This window comes from Morchella sextelata (genome assembly GCF_020137385.1).
Source record: "Morchella sextelata strain SCLS chromosome Unknown scls_3, whole genome shotgun sequence".
In the NCBI taxonomy this organism is placed as follows: Eukaryota; Fungi; Ascomycota; class Pezizomycetes; order Pezizales; family Morchellaceae; genus Morchella; species Morchella sextelata.
Genome location: NW_025408618.1, coordinates 700654 through 721134, shown reverse-complemented (window position 1 = coordinate 721134; position 20481 = coordinate 700654). Strand labels below are relative to the sequence as shown.

The 20481-nt window shown below is 45.0% G+C and overlaps 4 protein-coding genes across 4 annotated transcripts; all 4 read right to left on the bottom strand.

Moving 5' to 3' along the window:
* Positions 1-1096: 1096 nt before the first annotated feature.
* On the bottom strand, positions 1097-2737 carry H6S33_009017 (uncharacterized protein; the record flags this gene model as incomplete). Its single annotated transcript, XM_044840366.1, has 1 exon — positions 1097-2737. The coding sequence occupies one exon, from the start codon at positions 2735-2737 to the stop codon at positions 1097-1099; it is 1641 nt and encodes a 546-aa protein (XP_044697832.1).
* An 8005-nt stretch (positions 2738-10742) lies between these two features.
* On the bottom strand, positions 10743-14239 carry H6S33_009016 (uncharacterized protein; the record flags this gene model as incomplete). The annotated part of the gene is made up of 8 exons (XM_044840365.1): positions 10743-10750; positions 10811-10900; positions 10975-11054; positions 11107-12005; positions 12053-12157; positions 12208-12305; positions 12394-12492; positions 12556-14239. The coding sequence occupies 8 exons, from the start codon at positions 14237-14239 to the stop codon at positions 10743-10745; spliced, it is 3063 nt and encodes a 1020-aa protein (XP_044697831.1).
* Positions 14240-16639: 2400 nt separating this feature from the next.
* On the bottom strand, positions 16640-18163 carry H6S33_009015 (uncharacterized protein; the record flags this gene model as incomplete). Its single annotated transcript, XM_044840363.1, has 4 exons — positions 16640-16873; positions 16942-17278; positions 17335-17894; positions 18035-18163. 4 exons carry the CDS (start codon positions 18161-18163, stop codon positions 16640-16642), a joined length of 1260 nt encoding a protein of 419 aa, XP_044697830.1.
* A 1065-nt stretch (positions 18164-19228) lies between these two features.
* H6S33_009014 (uncharacterized protein) lies at positions 19229-20094 on the bottom strand (the record flags this gene model as incomplete). The annotated part of the gene is made up of 5 exons (XM_044840362.1): positions 19229-19323; positions 19398-19577; positions 19708-19859; positions 19941-19959; positions 20073-20094. 5 exons carry the CDS (start codon positions 20092-20094, stop codon positions 19229-19231), a joined length of 468 nt encoding a protein of 155 aa, XP_044697829.1.
* Between the last annotated feature and the right edge of the window lie 387 nt (positions 20095-20481).

Genomic DNA, 20481 nt, shown 5'->3' with positions numbered 1-20481 from the left:
GGTTCTTGCTTTCTTTTTTTGTGTATTGTAGTGTTTAGCATGGGCGTGTGATGTGATCTGTAATGCTTTTCTTTCTTTTTGTGTGGAGATGAGATGATTGCCTGCATGTTCTTGAAAACAGACAAGAAGGACTATGGAGCCGTGAAATTCAGTTATGATTAGACTTAGTATTTAACAAACTCCGTACTATATCTCCGAGTGATATTTCGTGAACAAATGCGGGAAGAGCGATCAGGCTACCGCAGTATGACGCTAGTACTAGGCTCGTCCCCAACCCCCCCTGCTTCGAGGGCAGCTTGCTGCCAAGTCTATACATGTATGTACATACATGTAGGGGATGGGTACGAGACTACGCTAGTACTACCCAACCTTATCTTCCCGCTTGCTTACCAGCAAAAGAACCAGAAAATGCAGTTGCTTAGGGCAAGAACAATTTGTATGGAGTGGCGCCGTTCTCTCATACAAATAATCCCTGGTTCTTTTGCTGGTAAGCAAGTACATAAATAGCGCCATCTCTCTCTCTTTCCCAGTTGCTTTTTGCGAACCATACACACTCTCCCATGGCCACCACACCATACTCTTCCTGTTTTCCCCAGTGTCCAGGGAGATGAACAGATTGAGAAGAACGGCCATGCCATAGGATAGGTGACGTTTTCTGGGAGCTTCGACGTTGAACTACTCTACAGTATCGACACTCCCCCCCCCCCCCCTTCTTCTCCCATCCTAAAGGGTCTCCACCTGTACGCCGTGGGCTCAGTTGAGCTCGAACACCTAGCAAACCCAGTTTTATGCTGGGCTGTTGAAAACATGCAGGCCCCTCATAGCGCGCCAGGTCTTCAAGAGGGATTACCCCGAGTCAGTTACCTAGGCATTGTAATGTGGCTAGCAGGAGGCCGAGATATCCTGATAAGGCTTCTAGAAATGTTTGCTATATACTTAGAAGTAGCCAGAGAAAAAGGCCCTCGTGGGAAAATGAGACAACGATAACTTCGATTTGTTGCGTATAATCAAAAAAAAAAAGCTATCTAACATCCGTATCCAAAACAGCAGCCTAAAACCGCATCTCTATATATCAACAACTATACAAACATAATCTTCACAACGCCATGCCCGCCTTCAGCGGCACCAAGACCTGATCTCTGAAGGCGATCGCCAACCTTGACCTACTCATATCCTTAGACTCGATACCAAAGTTGCTCTTCAAGCAAGCCAGAACTGCATCTCGATATCTCCGGCCCATCGCCTCGGCCAGCTTCTTCTCGGCCAGCTTTATCATTTCTTTGCCGAACCAGTCAGGCTCTGCCAGTTCTCCCCTCTTCTCGAGGTCTTGTATGTATTTTTCAAAATGGGTAACCATGGTCCTTCTCAGCCCAATCTCTAGTAGGAGTACGCCGAACGAGAAAAGGTCGTGGATCGGCCGGAAGTCTTCTCGCGGGTACCCCTGTCTGTGAGGGTGCCGGTAGAGGTTTCTCCGGACGTCATAGTCGTTTTCCCCGTCCGTTCTCTCGTCTGCTGGGCGTGAATATTCAAAGCCGGTAAGATAAGGCGCTATGCGGTATTCTTTCATGGAACTCCGGACTAGAACGACCTGGGAGCTGCTGAGGTTTTTATGCAGCCAACCTGAGCTGTGGAGGGTAAAAAGGGTAGTCCCTAGGCAATGAGCCAAGAAGAAACGCTCCTCGAGCTGGATGCTTCCATTTCGGCCCAGGAACTGAGCTAAGGTTACTGGTCCTGGATCCTTGAGAGCATTTTTTGGAATCTCGAATAGGAGGGCAAAACGGCCTTCTTCCACCCGGTCGATGTAGCCTAGTGCTTTAAATGTATGAAGTATATGGTCGTCTGTGGCAGTGGCATTTCCCGCCTCTCCACCACCAAAAGGATCCTGAAGAATCGTGGCGAGTGCTTGGATTCGGTCTCGGACAAGCCGCATATAGGCTTTCTGATCTGGGAAGAGCTTGTCATTTGCAAGAATATCAGCTGGGCGGTAGCGTTTGTATTCGACCGTCACAAGGCTCTCTTTACTGCCTTCACAATACTTCCAAACTCTTTGTGCTGCCCAGTCGCCGATGACCTGGCCAGATACCGGCTCGATATCACCCTTCAGTGGTTCTATGACGTTGATTTCTTGCTTCGTCTCTACTTTCCACGCTATTTCTTGACGCATGAGACCAGACGCAAGACTAGGGTCAATAGACCGAATTTGCTGGAGATTCTGGTTATCGGTCCCACGCCCACGACTTGAATCGAGCATGATGAGAAAGTATATCTCTTTCAGTTTGACTGTGCTCTCCTTAAAACTGGCTACGACCTCAAGCAGCCTCCCCTTATCGAACAAAGACCAACTCCATGATTTCTTCTTCAAATCCGCCAGCCTCTTCTTGAACGCCTCACGTTTCCCCAACGTAGAATCGTCGTCCTGGACGTCGACATCGAAATGTTCTTTCCCCACATTCCGATATATCTCAAGCGTGTCTCGCAAGCGTACAATTATACTTGTGATATGTTCCTTCCCGAAATCCAGGTGACCGGCCATACGTTCGTCCACCACAACTCCGGTGGCCGGGTCGAAGAAGATTCGATCGAAAAGACGCAGGACCTCCAACTCGTGGGATAGTTTGAAAGATATCTCGTCTTTGTCCGAATCATAGTTTTTACTGTCCGTATATATGGTTTTTATGAATACGGCGATGTTGTAAACCTCACGAAGAGCTGCAATGGCGAAGCCTGTTGCGTCCATAACTTCATGCAGAAGATACGCCAGGAGATGTCCAAGGCCTCTCTCTCTTCGGCCTTATATTGGAAAAACTATGCGTGGCACAGCCATTACCCCGCTAATTCCTTACGAGGATGCAGCTGGAGCGCGCTTGGATTGCAACCCTGATTCGATGGACGTTGTCAAATCAGGATCCGGGGTCGATGATTATCATATGAGGCCTATCAACTAACCATCTAACCTAGAGTGTTTAACCACATATTTTAGAATAGGGTAGAGTAGATAAGACTTAGAAATCAAAGTCCCAAGGAACGAAGACCATTGTGTAGGCCTAGTGCTAGAAAGTACTCATAGAGTGAAATCCTAAGTCTCGGGACCCAAAATATTCCGATGCGTACTCCTAGTTCTGACACTGGAAAGGAGGAAGTGACATGTCATACATGAAGAAGGCCTGGGGCTTGGAAGACTTTACGGTTGGCGGCCTAAAAGACTCTACGGTTGGCGGCCTAAAAGACTCTACGGTTGGCGGCCTAAAAGACTCTAATTAGAAAACAGTTGCCAAGGCTACTTATCATTGGCCGTCTCAACGACGTTCATTATTTAGGCGCCAGTCATCGTTCTCACTAATACGTAGGCTTACGAATTAATCATACCCAGTTGTCCTATGTTCATGAACGTATGTAAATTAGACTTCTGTGTCTCCTGAAACCCTTCTTCCGAAAGGTAGTTTGCTCTTATCTTCTAGGGTTTCCGCCAGTCATTCATGGCGAGTGCAGGTTTGTGGTGAGGGATCTTGAGGGAAGATATGTTAAGTGCGTGTAGCTTTATGATTAGCCTTTAAAGCAGATTTTTCCATAAGAATTACTTATACAGAGCCATACATACCTTAGTAACTTATAAATGAAAGAAACTATCCATAGAGGTTACACTCTTGAGTGTCTATTGACATCTGAGGTCGTGAAAAGCCATGTAAGAAGCTAATATATATATATATATAGCACTATTAAACTTATATAAGAATAAAGAAGCGTTAGAGGATGGAGGAATGAGGGGTGGGGTTGGGTGGTGGTATAGAAGAGAAGCAGAATCAAGGCTGCGCGTATGATGTGTAGATGGGAGCAATTCTGCTTCGTGGTCCAAGACGTCCACTTATAATTAAACGTAGCCAATTAACGAGTAGATTTAAGAGAGCCAAGCAGTGAAATACTAGTCAAAAGAACTCTACAAGACCCACCGCAACTGCGACGTTATAAGCAGATGCCACATTTCTCATTCCATTAACCAAGAAGATTCACTCAGTCTTGATCGATCAAATAATTAAAGCAATCGGTTGTTCATCCAGCGTCGGGACGCTCTGGAAGATTTTTCTGTGTTAGAACAAAGCTGCATAATGTATTAGTATCCCTTGTCTCCCGCGAGAGGAAATCATGAGAATTGGGTATAGTTCGGGTGAGGAGAAGAAGATGGTACCGATGAGCTACGTGCCTCTCGCTGAACGAAAGGGATGCCTCTAGTTTCTGCGGTAAAGACCCGGATTTTGAAACAACATGTAGAACTGTAGGTACTAGATGGCTGTATGTTTCTCTCGGTTGACTACATGTACTGAGCTACATGTATCTACTATACTATAAAAGAATATGGTCTGAAAAAGTTTCGCTAATTATAAACCGGCCTAATCCTATATCTGGCCCTGACCATGGGGGAGACCAATTGGCCAAATAATGAGCGAGAAGCTAAGATAGTTCAATTTGTAGTGTAGGCCGGTCAGAGAGAGCTCTGATCGATATCACTAGGCCCTCAGGCCACCCAATAAGCTCAAAAACAAAAAACAAAAATGGGCAATAATTCACAAAAAGTGATGCTGTGGCCATATACCCTTCGCGGGGCTATCTACCCAATACAGTACTGTAATATAATGGGCTACATTTCCCGGTATATAATATACACCCCACAGACACTCCCACCCCCGGGATTGAGCCCATGACCTACTGATGGTCATGGGGACTCAACCCACTCGGTGTTCATGCAAGACGAGCTGTCTACCCCTAGACTACACTCGCCCACACAATTTTTTAGTGCGCCGGAAGTAATATCTAAGGGAGGGAGGGCAAAGTGAGCTAGGGGGACACCTAACCCTGCAATCACAATCCACCACGACGTACATCATGACACACTGGCCACCCACTTGCGGGCGATATCTTTTGATGCGCATGCGTGCAAAGCTAATTGGCAGAGTACGTATGTGTTTGGCAGGGAGAAAGCTACCACCATTGTACCAGCAGTATTATAATATAGGACCTACAGCCCCCAAAATGTGGAGATTCGAAGTAGTCCAGACTGGACCCAGTAAGTTATTTTTGAAGGGCCTGTTTCTCCAAGACTTCAACTGTTACATCCCTAGAAGCGTCGCTCGAGAACGGACGTACCACAACTCGCTGTTTTGGCTCCTCGACTCACCTAGGATAGACTCAAGCTCAATACTCCTTGTCGAACATCCCCTACGAAAACCTCACCCCCATCCTCACATATGAACAGCTAGTCCAGCAACCTAACGGGTGTCATCATCGAAGCAATAAGGATCACGACCATTTTCTAGGTTAACATACAGATAGATTCTTTTCGTCAACGCGGCCGGCCATACCATAACTCGAATTTTAGTCGAGTGAACATCTCGACTCGTATAATTTTGGAGGGGCCTGCAAGCCGGTCGACCGGGCATTCTTTTAGCCATCCTGGCGAACATGGTTATCAGTTAGCCACGGGGTTACCGGAAGATGCCTCTGAAAAGTATTCACCATTCGTGGGAAGCCGCTTAGATATAATTCTCATCCCTATCAAAATTCATAGATTTCGAGTCTAGTCGTCCAGACAGCGTCTAAGGGTTGTTCCACGCTAGGATATAATGCTCCTCACCTACCCAGCCATGGATGTTTGGGACTTGTAAGGTATACAATGTACGTATTCGTCTGTGGTATTAAAATTGTTTGGTTTCAAGCCTTAATAACAGAAATAAGTTGAAAATATGATAGCCTCTTCTCAGTTACTTTAGAATCTTCTAAGAAATAGGCTCGTCACCTTAACCGCTTGCCCTTCTTGTGGTACGAAAAGCCTAGTCACCTCTGACTTAGCTTTCCCAAGGATGTCCCTCGATAAGGGTTGTCTCCAATATTGTTGTCAGCAAAATCATATTTATCTTCACCTCTGGCTTGAGACAGTTCGCAAGTACTGCATGAATAGATAGGCTCAGCTTAAACTGTTGAGAGAATTATCATAATCAATAGATTTATCAGATAAAAATAGGGTCTCATTTATGATTAAAGTCCTGCAGGTTCACTAGCCTATCCATGAGAGCGTTCCATGCAGCGGTAAAGGAACTGCGTGATTTCAAAACCTCGCAGTAATTACGAAAAGGCCTTGGGGGCTCAAGGCTTTTGTTCCTATTCACTGACTTCTTCGATGCGCTAACTTCTCGTTTGTTAATAGTTTACTTAATATTCTTAGTGAGTCAAGCTAACAGCATGTGATAGATACATACAAATACACGCTCAAGACCTATATCCTTTATCCACAAATTATACGGAATCACAAGGAGTCACTCGTTCCTTGGCTTAAGCTTGCTCGCTCAATGTGATGAGTCATTGACATTCATCACCCTACCTGTCTGGCCGTCGAAAAATGTTCCTTTGGCGATTTTAAAGATAAATTAATGTATGCCGTTGTGAACTGTAAAGTGTGAAGTGGAGCAACAACAGCGGCCACATGTATTATTCCTTGGATGGTCAACTTAGCTCGAAAGTAATACAAGGAAGCTGTGATATCAGAAACCCCGAAGATGAGACTATGTGTCAAGAGGTTCTTCAATGAATTACCTGTTTGGGTTGCTAAATTCCGATCTGGACTGACTTCTCGGCAGATGGGTCACCGCGTAGCTTGACTCACCATACCTGATTGGGAAAGCCACAAATTTGATGTTGAAAAATTCAATTTGACTAACTAAAAACAAGTCGGTGTAGTATAGTGGTTAGTACTTCTCGTTGTGGTTTCTAGGCAACTAGATAATGATTCCGAGAGGACCCATGTTCGATTCATGGCACCGACATTACAATGAATTTCTTTTTTCCTTTTCTCTAGTTTTTTTCGCTTTGGTAAGGGGAAGTTTTGTTAGCGATCTTCCTTCCGACTCCCTTTACGAGAATATCTACATCCCTCCTATTCGCTGCTGGAGTTTAATACTAGAAGGTTCTAGGATACCTCCAACTTTGAGGATTGTCCAATTATACCCCACCCCAAATTCCTCGAGAAGAAAAGAAACTACGCATCCCATCCTTGTTGAGAAAAAGGAGCTAGAACAGAACAGCTAAAAATCGGGGAATGTTATAATCTTCTGCTTTCACTTCATTGACCTAGGGGTGCTACTGACTGGGTAAGCACCGCAGGTCGAAACTTTATTCCCGGAATCTCTCTAAACAATACGGGAGGCATGTCTGATCCTCGATCATGAACGACGACACGAAGTTAAGAGGTATTCTAATATCTTTCTTATTTAAGGTTAATACAGTTGAGTGGCATATGTGTGCCAGGATTCAACACACACCTATTGATAAGGCTTTGCCTGTGTCCGCAATAGGACGACCTGATCTCTAGATTCGATAAGCCTGGAGTATTTGGGCTATGAGGCCGGCTAGATGTCTTATCAATGGTCAAGAATGAACTTATTCATATTGACTCAGTCCTGGCTAAGGATTGTCCAGTTATATTATGTGCCGCCAAAGTCCAGCCACCCAGCACATAGAAACACTACGCATACACACAACAGGCTCTATACTTCTGTGACAAAGTCCAAAATCATAGGCAACGTGGCGCAGCCCATACCATAGAAACAAGGAAGACATTATAGTCCATGGCTGATACACAGACCTCTCGTACGTGGGTGCTACAGCAGTCTAATTTTATCATCCTCAAGTGTTTCTATTGGGACGCAATTGCGCAACAGCCCCAATAGCACTATCTGAATCAGGGGTCCCAGGTAAACAACAGCACAAGATATCCGCCAGAAATTCTTTCCAAGCTTAAGCCTGTAACGAATTGATAATTTTAGGCGGCTGTGTGAAAGCCACTATTAAAGAAACACGCCACTCAAATAGAGATAAATTTATAAAGGACTTTGAGTATCGAGAGTGGCTAGCTGTAGCAGGATATTCCCAAACCATTCATGGATACTCGAGGATTGTACCCGACTCAATCGGGCGAACGAGGCACTCCGGATTATTTACAAGCCCTCCTTGCAACTGTGCTATTTCTTTTGGAATCCAGGTAGGTATTGAAAATTTGATCCCAAAGGGGTTGTACTACCATGGCCATGGAGTACACGGCGAAAGTAACGAGTAGAACATGGATATCCACATGAGCCTCGAAGCATGACTGATACGTCTTGAACTTCTGTAAGATGGCTTGAACAAGCATCCAAAAGTATGAAGAATTGCTACCCATAGCCTTTCCCTTTTCATTTTTCATCTCCGTACTTCATCTAAGTTCAAGATACGGCCTCTACCAGTGAGATTATAGATAAATGAAGCCCTCTAGTATTAGCGTGTGACGGTTCTGTCCTTTAGTGCCGTATAACCTCCTAGACGACAAAGAAAGCTCCCTCTCACCCAAAACGGTCTTGTGGAGTTCAATGCCTAAGGATGAGCCAACGCAGCGCATATACAGCTACAATCTCAGGTTACTAGGAGCCGATATCACCCAAAGTATTTTCGCAAATCGCGTGTCTTCAGGTAGCATGCCGCCATAGATAAAAGCCCAGACACAGAGTCCTAGAATAAACATACATCTTAAGAGAACACTTATTTCACTACCTCGGCCGTTAGTTTCTTTTTCTAGCGCAAAAAAATGTGGAGATGATTTGAATAGAGGGAATTCGAAAAAGAAAAAGGATATCCTCGTATTACAAGTTACTTAGTAGACACTTCAATGCTACTGGCCAACTCGCAACCCATGAAGGAGTCACAAATGACCTAAACTCTCGTCAAGCTCATTCTGAGGGGTCCAGTCAATTTTGCCTACCTTTTTAAATAAATGTGAAGCACCTAGACCTTGAGTTAATTCCTCATCTGTATTCTAGCTCTCCAGTATTGCATACAATTAATGAATTATTAATCAATCACTAGCTCCCCGTCATGCATGGCGGTACGTATCCTCTTTGATAGCACTACAAGTATCCCTTAGTCTGTCAATGCTGATCCCCTTTCGTGGGGGCCGGGAAACCACAGTAAATGCAGGGTTTGATAGGAAAGCCAGATATTTCGGAACCTGCGAAAAAGGTTTAGTATTTATTGACACACTAAGGGATAGCCGTGTTCGGTGTATAACGAGGAGCAGTTTGCTTCGCACCGGTTTGCCTTGGCATCGAGTGCTCAACTATGACGCACGCATATCTTTTGCATTTTTAGATGGAACTATAAGAGTGATATCCGCTAGTTCTTTCAAGAGTGAAATAACTCGAGTTCTTTTCTCCCCCTTATGAGCAGCGCCAATATTAAATCTCAAGATATGATGCTCAGCTACAGCTGATTGGACGTTGAAACAAAGCATTTCCGCCAAGGTTGTTTAATTTACAAACAGAACTAGAGGCTGCTCCCCTCCGATTTGGATAACTTAGTCATTCCTTTAGATATTTTAGAATCTTAGCACCCTTTTCCGTAGGTGACTTTGCGGCGCGGATTCTTCATGCCTGACTGGTTTAGTATGTATGCGTAGTTTGAGTCACGTCATGGGTAAACTGGGGAACGCCTCGCTCACCAACTGACCGTGTTCCTATATCAGACAATAAAAGTAACTATAAGTTCTATCTGCACGCACTATGCTGAAATTAATTTTGCTGGTGAACTTTGTGGTAATCAGGCCCCAAAACGTCATCGTTGCTAGCCCCTCTTCTGGTCTTGAGGCCCATTCATTCTAATACTCAATCTGTGTGATAATGACTAATGTTATGTCTGATCATGAATGGCGCATCCTGTTCATGGAAGGGAAGGTTACGCCGGTGAGTTAGGACGTATATATGCTACAATTGTAGTGCGACCTCTGGCCGCAATATGCATGTAGTGAGTAAATAGGATTCGAGAGTTCACTATAATTCTAATACGATGTCAGTCTCAAGTTGCCCACCTAGATTTGCTAAAGCCCGAGAGTGAATTAATACTGTCCAATCTATCTACGAAGTCAATTGTCTATGATACTTGTGTATATATATCAGTTCTTTCTTCTCAATAAAGGGCTTTAAATATGTATTAATATGTAGCTCACAAGAAGATATATGTAGTTTTGCTCTCCTCGAGATAGTTCAAGGTTGATATATATAGGACTACCTACTATTTACCCTTTCTATATCAACTCCCTTCCCTTCCCGGGTATCGGGGGCAGTTCTTTGTGGTATATATGCAGACTATTCAACCAATCATAAATGTTACTGACCACGCCGATGAAGACTATACTGTTTAACTAGTTTCAGGGCAGTCATTCCGTTCTTGATCATTGACCTTCTTTGATATGACCTGTCGACTATAGCTATTGTTTTTTCAAAGGCTATGAGTCTATTCCTGAACTCGGGAAAGTTTATTTACTTCATCTCTTGTAAACTAAAACGATTGAAGTGCTTCCTAGTGACTATGATGAAGACTATGCTGTTGATCTCTACCGTACACGCTAATACTCATGCAAACACGTATACTCTTCCCTCATCTTTTGACCATAATGGAATATAACACCGAAAATATATATGATCAAAGTAGAACGCCTTGTGACCCACCCAAACGATGCATAGTAGTGTTTTGCCGGTTTCGCCTTGTCCCAACCAAGAAAAATCCAAAACCCAATGATAATAATACAGATATAAAATGACAAACGGTTTCCAATACAAAAAATACCGACCAAAAAAAGATATCCTCCCCTATAATAATTATGTATGGTATATAGAATCGGCATAAAGGAAGGAGAGAAAGAAAACAATCGAAATCATTTGAACAACGATCTAAGATCCTAATTCCATTTATCAGTTTCCATTCAACGTATTTAGACAGAAGCAAAAGGTAAACCTACTTCCAACCTCTGCTTCGTCAACTCGCTTCTTGACAATTTCTGCATTGAGAGCTTCGCCAAATCCATTTTCTTCCTTTGCAGCTGCAATATCTTCCCCTCAAATGAGTTCGACATAATGAATCTAACGGTCGTGACTGGTCTTGTCTGGCCAAGGCGATGGATACGGTCGATTGCTTGCGCTTCAGCGGCAGGGTTGAACTGTGGCTCCATGACGTACACTTTACAAGCATCCGTCAAGTTCAGGCTACAGGATGTCAGTATGTATTACTTACGTCTATACTTTGGGAGTCGCTCACCCTAAACCACCAGCCATTATTGAAATTAGAATAACCTCGATATCCGGTTCCCTACGAAAATCCGCCATAGCTCGGTCTCGCTGCGCCCTAGAAAGGCGGCCATCCAGGCGAACAAATTTAATTTTGTTGGCGTTGAAAGCAAGCTCAATAAGGTCCATATGACTAGTCCAGCAGGAAAAAACAACACTCTTTATCGGATTCTCCGGTGTGCTTTCCTTCTTGTTCTCGAGCAACATTTTCGTAAGAGCTTTAACCTTTGTACTCGGACCTCTATATGGGACCTTCTTCTTTGAAGGTTTAACAGATTCGACAATGTCCTCCTCTGCGGCCAAATCTTCTTGCAACAGCTCAAAAAGGTGCATCCTGGTGAATATGCCACAAACTGGGCAGGAAGCTTGTTGTCCTTCCCGGAAGTTTTCTGATATAGCACCTTTATATGTCCCAACACATCCAACGCAAATAAGATGTGCGCATGGCGTAAGATGCCCTATTAGTTGTTTACTAGAGCCAGAAGCTTTCCCCTCCGCCTTCGTTTCAGCTTCGTTGTTGATGGGAGTGTTGACCTTCTTCCGACAAATACAGCAGACATCTTCATTCGCCTCTTTCATGAGCTTAAAAATCTCATATGCCTGCTTCACAGACCACGAAGACCCAGTTTTTTCTTCAAGCTCATCCACGTCAATTGCGTCGGAGGAAGTTAGCCCAGCAGTATCATCACTACCAAGAAGCTCTCTCCCGTGAGCGCAGATGAGACGGAGGCGGAGAATAGACTGCAGAACGTGGACGTATGCACGACCACCAACATGGCCAGTCTTTACAACAAGATCCATTCTAGCCGTGGATTGTCGTGCTGTGGCATCATAGATCTCACGTTCTTCCGGGCTAAATTCGAGATATATCTACAGGATTAACTATAGCCTCGTGCATACGGACTAGGATAACTTACGATTTGATCGTTGCGAGGGGGGAGGTTAAGTTTATCTTTAAGTCTTCGCAAAGTTACACTGTTAACTAGGAGGCGGAGCTTAGGGACACAATCGGGATCGGCGTTCTATGACGTCTATTAGCTCTAAACTCATACCCATCGTCAAAAAGAATTACCTTGAATGGCGTTGCGATATGTAGGTTAAATGTAGCTTTATCGTCGAAAGGCTTAACGCGTAGAAATTTGATTAAGGCAGCCAGGTCATCGAGTTTATCTAACCGCACACAGATAATAAGCCAATGATTAAAGAATTAGACGTTGGATAAAACCAACAACTTTAAACCATGGGATGGAGATCTAACTCTGAATAGGCGTTCCAGTCACGGCCCAACGTCTCTGAGCATTCAATGCTATGACCGCCTTTGATTGCAAAGTACTTTGTTCACGAATCATGTGCGCCTCTAAATTCATATACGTTAGTCAACAATCTCCCACTAGGACCAATGACAAGTTTGGACGCAAACCATCTAAGACAATCCTAAAAAGACACATTTTCTGCAGTGGGCTAATCTTTTCATTGTCCTTCTGATACTTTTGGTATTCATTTGCGATTACTTGGTAAGTCGTAATGATTAAGTCGTACTCAGCAAGCTTATTCAGGTCCGTCTCGCGCTTACTGCCGTGGTACACATAAGTATTGAGAGTATTTTCATCTAGATGCGCTTTCATTTGTTCCTCCCAGTTGCCGATAGTGCTAAGCGGACAAATAAGCAGAGTTGACCTAGAGTTTATCACTGATAAATTCTCGCTTCCCTTCTCTTTACCTTTTGGAGTTGGGATCTTTTTCTTTGCGAACATCTTAGCCTCTTCAAGTGAGCCGACGGTCAACGAGATAACCTGGAGGGTTTTCCCTAGCCCCATCATATCTGCCAAGATCCCTCCGAGCACTTGAGTAGGTTTTTCCTTCGATTCGACCTCGGTAATGATGTTAAGATAGACTTTCTGTCCTCCCGGGCGTGTCTGTATGCGCCATATAGAAGAATTCACCTTACTATCTTCGCTGAACGTCTGTTCTTTCTCTTTGTTGGTCATGAAATACAGCCCCTGCTTCTGATGCTTGAGCAGGGGCGTCTTTATCCGCGGATCGGCCTCCATCTCAGGCACATTATCTGACTCCTCAAGGCGATCAAAAATTTTATTCACATCCGTGCGAATCTCATCCGCCGTCCTTGCAAAATATCCGACATTCGGTCCCCGAGTTTTGCCTCCCCCCCAAACCTGTCTGATGCCATTACGAAGTTGCGGGTTCTTGTATTCAATCCCTTTCTCCAGTTGTTCTGTTGGCTCGTGTAAAACGACACCTTTCTGCGTGAGGGTGTTCCCAACCGTGGTTGCTTTGTCTTCTTGCCCGTAAAGATGGATAAATACCGAAATACCTGGGTCCGAGGACGTGATAGGCCCTCCGACCATCTCTCCGTTTTTTGCTCTGCCGCAAGTCCTCGCTACAGTCCGTACAATCTTCATATCTAACAGCGGAACGAGCGCCCTCGCAGTGTTGATATCAACACAACCGAATTCCTTTCCCTTAGTATCGAACGCACAGATAGTCAACATCGAAGCATTCCCTCCACGCTTTAGAGCAATTGGAATTGGTGGCCATGCATGTTGATATTTATCGGAACCAGGTAAAGGCGTTGGAACGGTGTGCGCAGATACCTTCGACTCACGGATCACCCCGAAGCAAACTTCCTTTGGCTCCACTTCAAAAACTTCATCGTCATCCGCTGTTAGATCAATGAAGTCGCTTCCTGTTCCTGGACCTGGCTTTGTGGGCGCAGGAGCATCGACTCCCCGCCCAAACGATTGATGTTGTCGCGAAAAGCTGGAACCTCCAACGGCGCCCGTAGTACGGTTTCCAACCGAAACTCCTCCTCTGCCAAAGCCTTCGGGACGTGATGATGATGATGACGTCAATCTCTGCGCTCCATTAAGGCGTTCAAATAAGTTTGCCTGTCCTAGCAGACTGTATATCGGAGACGGATGTGCTTCGGTGGCTGTTTGCATGTGGGCTTGGGAGTCAACCAAGGTACCCAGTGGTGGGAATACGGGAACCTGAGTACTGATAGCCGGGTGGCCACTGAGTTGCGGTGCAGACTCGAGTCTTGGTCGTTTTGAAGATGAACTGCTAGCTCCATAGTGGGCCTCCATAGTTGATAGATCTATATCCTATTTGGCTTTAATATTCGTCTGTGTGGAGCTAGTGTACTGAACGAGAGACCAAGCACACTTGTCTCGGCGTATGAAAGTTTGGTTCAACTTCGTTAGATGACGGTATGTTTCGATGATGGAGGGTTGTATCGTAGAGTATTTCCTTAAGTAGCGCCCTGAAGCCAGTCAGGAGTGCAGTGGCAAGAAGAGAGTTGGGGAGAAGAAAAGGTGAGAGTCATGCAAAAGAAGAAGGGGAAAAAGCAAAAAAAAATTAAAAAAGCTCCGAACTTTTGGTACGTGAGCACAGAAGCTGCACAAAGGGCCCTAAGGAATACATAGAAGGATGGTATTTGCTTGGCGGAACCGGCGGCTCAGGCGGGAAATGCGCAACATGCACCGCACAAGCCATCACTAAACCCACTGAATCAAGCCACAGCCGAGAAGACAGCCAACCAGTCGGTGATAGGTAAGGAAATCCGGGGGGGAAAGCGCGGTAAAGATGTTTTGGATTTACTTATCCATACGTGCATTTAACTATAAGGAGTGTATCGTCGGTAGATCCTTTAGAACTCCCAACTCCCGAGGGGGAAAACCTACCAGTTTAATTTACCTATGCAGATTTACGCATCCATTGGAGGAGATAGGATACATACTCTTGATATTATGAAGAGGACTGTTCTGATCCTGTCTCATCTGTTCCGTACCCAAGGTAAGGTCAGATAGGAATTGTATTCTAACCTAACCCCTGCAGCTACTACACCCTTGCAAGTAATTACCGTACAGTAAGCCAGAACTTGTGATACCTTCAAAAAAAAAAAAAAAAAAAAGAACACCTCGACGAATTCTTAATAATACCCAATTCGATGCGTCGCATGTTTACGGAACGGCGCAATGGCTAAACCTCTGCGGAACACGTCACGGAAGATTTTGTTTTTACTAATCAGAGCCCCGGGTTTATCAGGGAATCATCAAAGCATTATGCTGCATTACTAATTCGGAAGGGGCCAGGTGCTACGGGGGTATGTATGTAGAGGGAAGCCTAAAGTCAGATATCAAATCTGATGCTGAAGCCCTCGCTTATCGACTTCACTAGCCTTCATGGGAAAACCAGTCCCTATCTTAACAGCAGGAATCCGGATAGTGGCACGATAGGTACATGTAGGTATGGGGGCCAGAAAATTTTATACCGTCGATCGCGCAAGAGTACAGATCATTGACGAATAGGGGCTTCAAATTTATAATTCTTTACTGCTTGGAAATTCCTTATCATGTGTGTGTACCAAAAGTCTTTGATCCTGTCGAGATTGTTTGATATGGTACAGTTGTAAAATCATCACGGATGTCATGATAACCTCTTTCTACATGGTATGTGAGTATTTGGGAATCCGTACTGAGGTACCTATATCCAAGCTTGAATGTAGACCAACAAACTCAAAAACTATACTTTATGCTATCAGTGAAGAAATTAAAAGGATTTCTTTGTGCATTTTTTAAATTCTTTATCATCACGTTAAGCTATAAATACTTAGTTTTTGACAGCTGGTTGAAAGGTTCTTTAAACACTTGACTGTTAGTTCTAGCCTCTTGTAACTACACCCAATGTGGATTTGTGCCCCAGACGAATAAACGGTGTGGCTGTCGGGGACTGGTAATTTTGCATCACGGCCTATCACTCGAGCAAAGCCATGGAAAGGAGGAATCGAGAATGGACTAATATTTGGTGTCCTATTGAACAATATCCGTCGGTAGACGTCACCTACCGCCCAGAGCGCGCAATAAATTCTATTGCCAAAACTTAAATAGTGCTCACCGAGTCTGGTACCAACTACGTACTAATTCTTCAATTACGGTCACTGAGCCGTTAACATCACCTCTTGTCGAATCTTGTTCGACCCTATTATGAGTCTACCCTATTAGTAATAATACATTTCGCGGCGTATAATAAACCTTTAGACAATGATTCCTGTGAAATGTTTCAACTATCTTGAAACGCCTTGATACCGCGCATCTGAAAACAACAACTCGAGGGTACATGCGGTAGATAGTTACGAGGAAGTACAGTATAAATGGACTCCACGCAATTATTTGTGTTTTTACAAAGCATTGCCACCTTATTTGGTGCTCCAAGAGACCGGCACCTACACATAACGATAAAGAAAAGAAAGAAGAATGAAAACAGAAATGCAAAGTAAAATAAAGGCACACGCCAAAGAGGAATAATGAGAAAGAAAAAACCGACTCCAACAGTAACAGTAACAATATTCGCCCCTAGACCCAAGCAGTAGCCATAGTAATCATAACAATAAGGGCAAAGTTCCCCCTCCCATTCAATCCCCCAAATTCTAGTATCAATCCAAACCAACAAACGGAAAGTTATCATTATTTGCTAACTAGGCACAATTATTGACCAGAGCCCCCACTTCGCCTAAAGATATTAGCCCATCCGCCACCGGAGCTTCTGCTTCCACTAGCGTGGCCGCTGCCATTATCTGGAGCCGGAGGTGGCCCAGAGGGTTGTGATTGTGGTGGTGCCGGCGGGAAGTTCCAAGGATTTGTGATAATATGGGGCCTAGGAGATTGAGGCTGAGGCCTCTGGTTTTCAGGCGTGACAGGGTGTCGGCAGATTGGGCATGTCTATATTATCAGGTTAGCAGGTTTTTCGGTCTATCAATCAGATTTTTCCCTTGCTAAAGGTAACTTACGTCGTGGGCTTCTAGCCATTTTTTCACACATTCGAAATGATACTTATGCTTGCATGGTAAATTGGCAACCTCCTCGTCAACAACCAAATCCTCTTTACAAACTGCACAGTCGGCCCCGTCATCAACCATTGCTCGATCGACTTTGATTTTCGGTAATGATTCAATCACTTCTCTCCGTGCTGGTGGTGGCGCGTTTCCCTGGTGCTGTTCCATGAGTCCTGAAATGACTCGGTCGAGTTCAACTTGACTGTACACATAGTCACCCCCTCCTCCTGGTATCCCAAGGACACGAGCGAAAATACCGTTGGTATCTCCGCCGACGATATTAGAAATAATACTATAGACACATTAGTAATTCGTGTGATGAAACAATCCTATCAAGAGGGGTCGTACGTATGCAAATCAAGTACATCGCCTCCGGCTGGCTGTGGTGAGTTGGCATCCCGAGGACCCAATCTAGCATTCGTATCATAATGCCAAGTTCCTCCAGAAAACACTGTTGGTGGACCACCAAAAATCGACGGTATTGGTGGAGAATGAGGGTGGGCGCCCCCGGATCCTGCCCCCGGGGGATGCCCTTCCCCATCCTCTCCTCTTGGGTTTTGTTGCTCATTTCCCGGTGTTCCACCGGGACTGCCTCGTGCTCCCGGCGGCATGCCATGATCCCCCACAATGTTCCGAAGCATATTGGTGAATAGCTGCACCATCATCAGATCGTTTGGATCTTCATTTCCACTTGATTCACCCGATTCTGTCCGACCTAAACCGCCGCGGCGGGTCCCAAATGTACGCTGTGTAGATGTAAAGCTGAAATTGGGGCCTTCTACGCGGACGAATGTCGCGGGTGAGTGATCCCGACGTGGGTCTGTTTCGTCGCCGTCGTCGATATCAAAATCATCGGGGAGATCTAAGGGTCCGCCTGGAGGGAGACGTGGATCATGGTCATTCTCAATCTAATAATTTGACCGATTAGCAAATGCACACTAAGCCCTTATAGCGAAGACTCAAAGAAAAAGTGGCCAACAAACAAAGGGACTGGCAGTAGTAAAACTATTTGGAGAAACTCGGAAGGCAAAGGTCATGGAATACTCACAATTTCAACAAAATCGCCACCACAGTTTGGGCAAACAAGGCCGTGTACGTCTCTATACCATTCGTCTCGGCAAGGATGACAGAAGACTAGTTCTCGCTCGCCTGGGGGATTGTTGGTAATGGAAGACATCGTTATATCTGTTGCCTTTGTTTGTGGGAGGAGGGGTAAGGGTAACTAGAGGATAGATGTGGTGGAGGAGAAGTGGTGATGAGGACAGGATAAGTCCAGATAAAAGCGCCTGGTGGTGGAGCTGAATAACGGCCGCCACACAAGCAGATTTTCCTGGAGGGGGAAAGGGTGGAGCTATATCTATGTCAAGAAGAGATCGCGGGATGATGTCGGCTGGACAGGGATAATGCACACAAGGTGGGGCAGCTGCACAGACAAATACTGTGAAGATGCTCAAGTGCTTGGATTCAAGTATCTAGTATTTGATGATGTTGTTGGATGAATAGAAGAGCAAATAATAGATATCTGACTCCGAAAGATTAAACGGTGAAGTACTGATTGGTTATGTATAAGTACTTATTGGAAGCAGAGTGACGACAATAATTCAATTGCACGCCTTACCCTACATCAGTAGAATGGCACACAGTAAATAGAGTACTGGGGTCTCCTGTTGGTAGCCGAACATTCAGGCCCAGCTTTCGAGGTCAACCAACAACCACTCACCTGGTCCGTTTGCGTGACAGCGCTGGAATGTTCTACTGTTTGGGTTCGTGCAGGAAGCGCCACGTGTGGCGTTGTTCCCCGCGGTGATGATGTCAAAATGCCGGACCCTGGGTCCAACCAACCAACCCCATAGCTTGAAGGTCCTGATCCCGGAATCCTCACCTGCTATTCACACGATACCATGATCCGACACGTATCTTTCTTGTTTATCCACGATTTAGTTGAAGCAATGTAATCGGTATCAGGTATGCAAATTATTCTAAAAACAATACCATGCAAACAATAATACAAGGAGACTGTGGAATCCATCATTTCAATAGAGTAAACAACGAGAAATTTATTGATACCCAGCTAAACAGAAAAAGGAATCCCATCATACTGTAAAATTTAAACTACACAACCCATTCCCGCTTTAAAACTCAGGCTCATTATTTCCTACTACTGTTATTCGTAAAAAAACGTGCATTCCTCCATGTAACTTTACCAAATTCCAATGCCAGTCCGGGGGTATGTGTATCACCCTCACCGTCTCTTGGCCATACCTCTCCATAGAGCACTCCCAACCACGCCTGCCGCAAGAGCAACACCACTGATAATCGCAACGCCAAGGAGACCCTCTGTATAGACACAATTCGCATTAGCATCAGATACTCTCTATGAAATGTCTCTCAAGTAACAGGGTTCAACCCACCTCTAGCAACCTTGTCGTCGATCAGTGTTCTTAAGCTCTGACTCTGCAAGTTCTGTGGTTCGTGGTTGAGCAGCGCTTCATTGTACTTTCTTGCCTCGGCGTAGTTTCCGAGTCTGTAGTTTCCGAGCGCGAGATAGTACAGACACTCGCGACGGCGTTCTGGGTGGTCCCGGAATATATCTGTTCGTGTCCGTATCAACAACTGCCCGATAACCGCTTATCCCCAATAACTACACCACCCCGTCAAGTATCTCCGCCAACTACCAGTCGATAGTCCGCAGTATCCATGGAGCTTGATAGAAAGACTAACCGGTCAATAACTTAACACCCAACTGCTGCTCAACCCGCTTGTCGCTCTTGATCAGACCCCAGGCATAGTTGAATTTGGTCTGTACGCCGACGAACTGGCCCTCGCCTTCGTACTGTCTTCGGAGAACGGCGAGTTCTGCCTCCTTCAGAGGGCTGGGTAAATAGTAAAACCGTCAACATGTTGTCTACATAAGGTGGTTGGGAGGAGGAGAAGGGGTTGCAATGTGCACATACCTTTCGGCATCGGCGGCGTCTATAAAAATGCGGGGGAGCACTTGTAAGTATACATGTATATTTTGCAGTTTTATGCTTCAACTCATTGGAGACTTAATTGATATTAATAAGAGAAGGAAAGAAAGCTCTTACATGGAAGATTATCAGATGGCATCTTGTTTAAGAAAGCTCTATGGTGGGGAATTCCGTTGGTAGTTCTGTAGTTTTCGTGTATGAATCCGGGGAACAGGAACAGAGCAACTCTTTATTTTGCTCTTTATATTTTCTTCTTTCTTTTCTTCAGAGAGTCAGGGCAGTCAGATGAGCCTGGGAACTGAATGGCTGATGGCTTGTCCCTTACGTAGTGGGATGGGGTCAGCTGTGGCAAAAGTAGGGAAAAACAGGCTGTGGCTCATCCAGCCAGTGCCGGTTACATGTGACCTGCATGGGTCTTAATGGCAGTTGCTGTGGCAACCGATAGGGAGATTGCAGCCCTGTGAAGATCACTTCAGAAACAACGGCTTTTGGTGTTGTGACAAGGAACATCACGACTTCACGACTT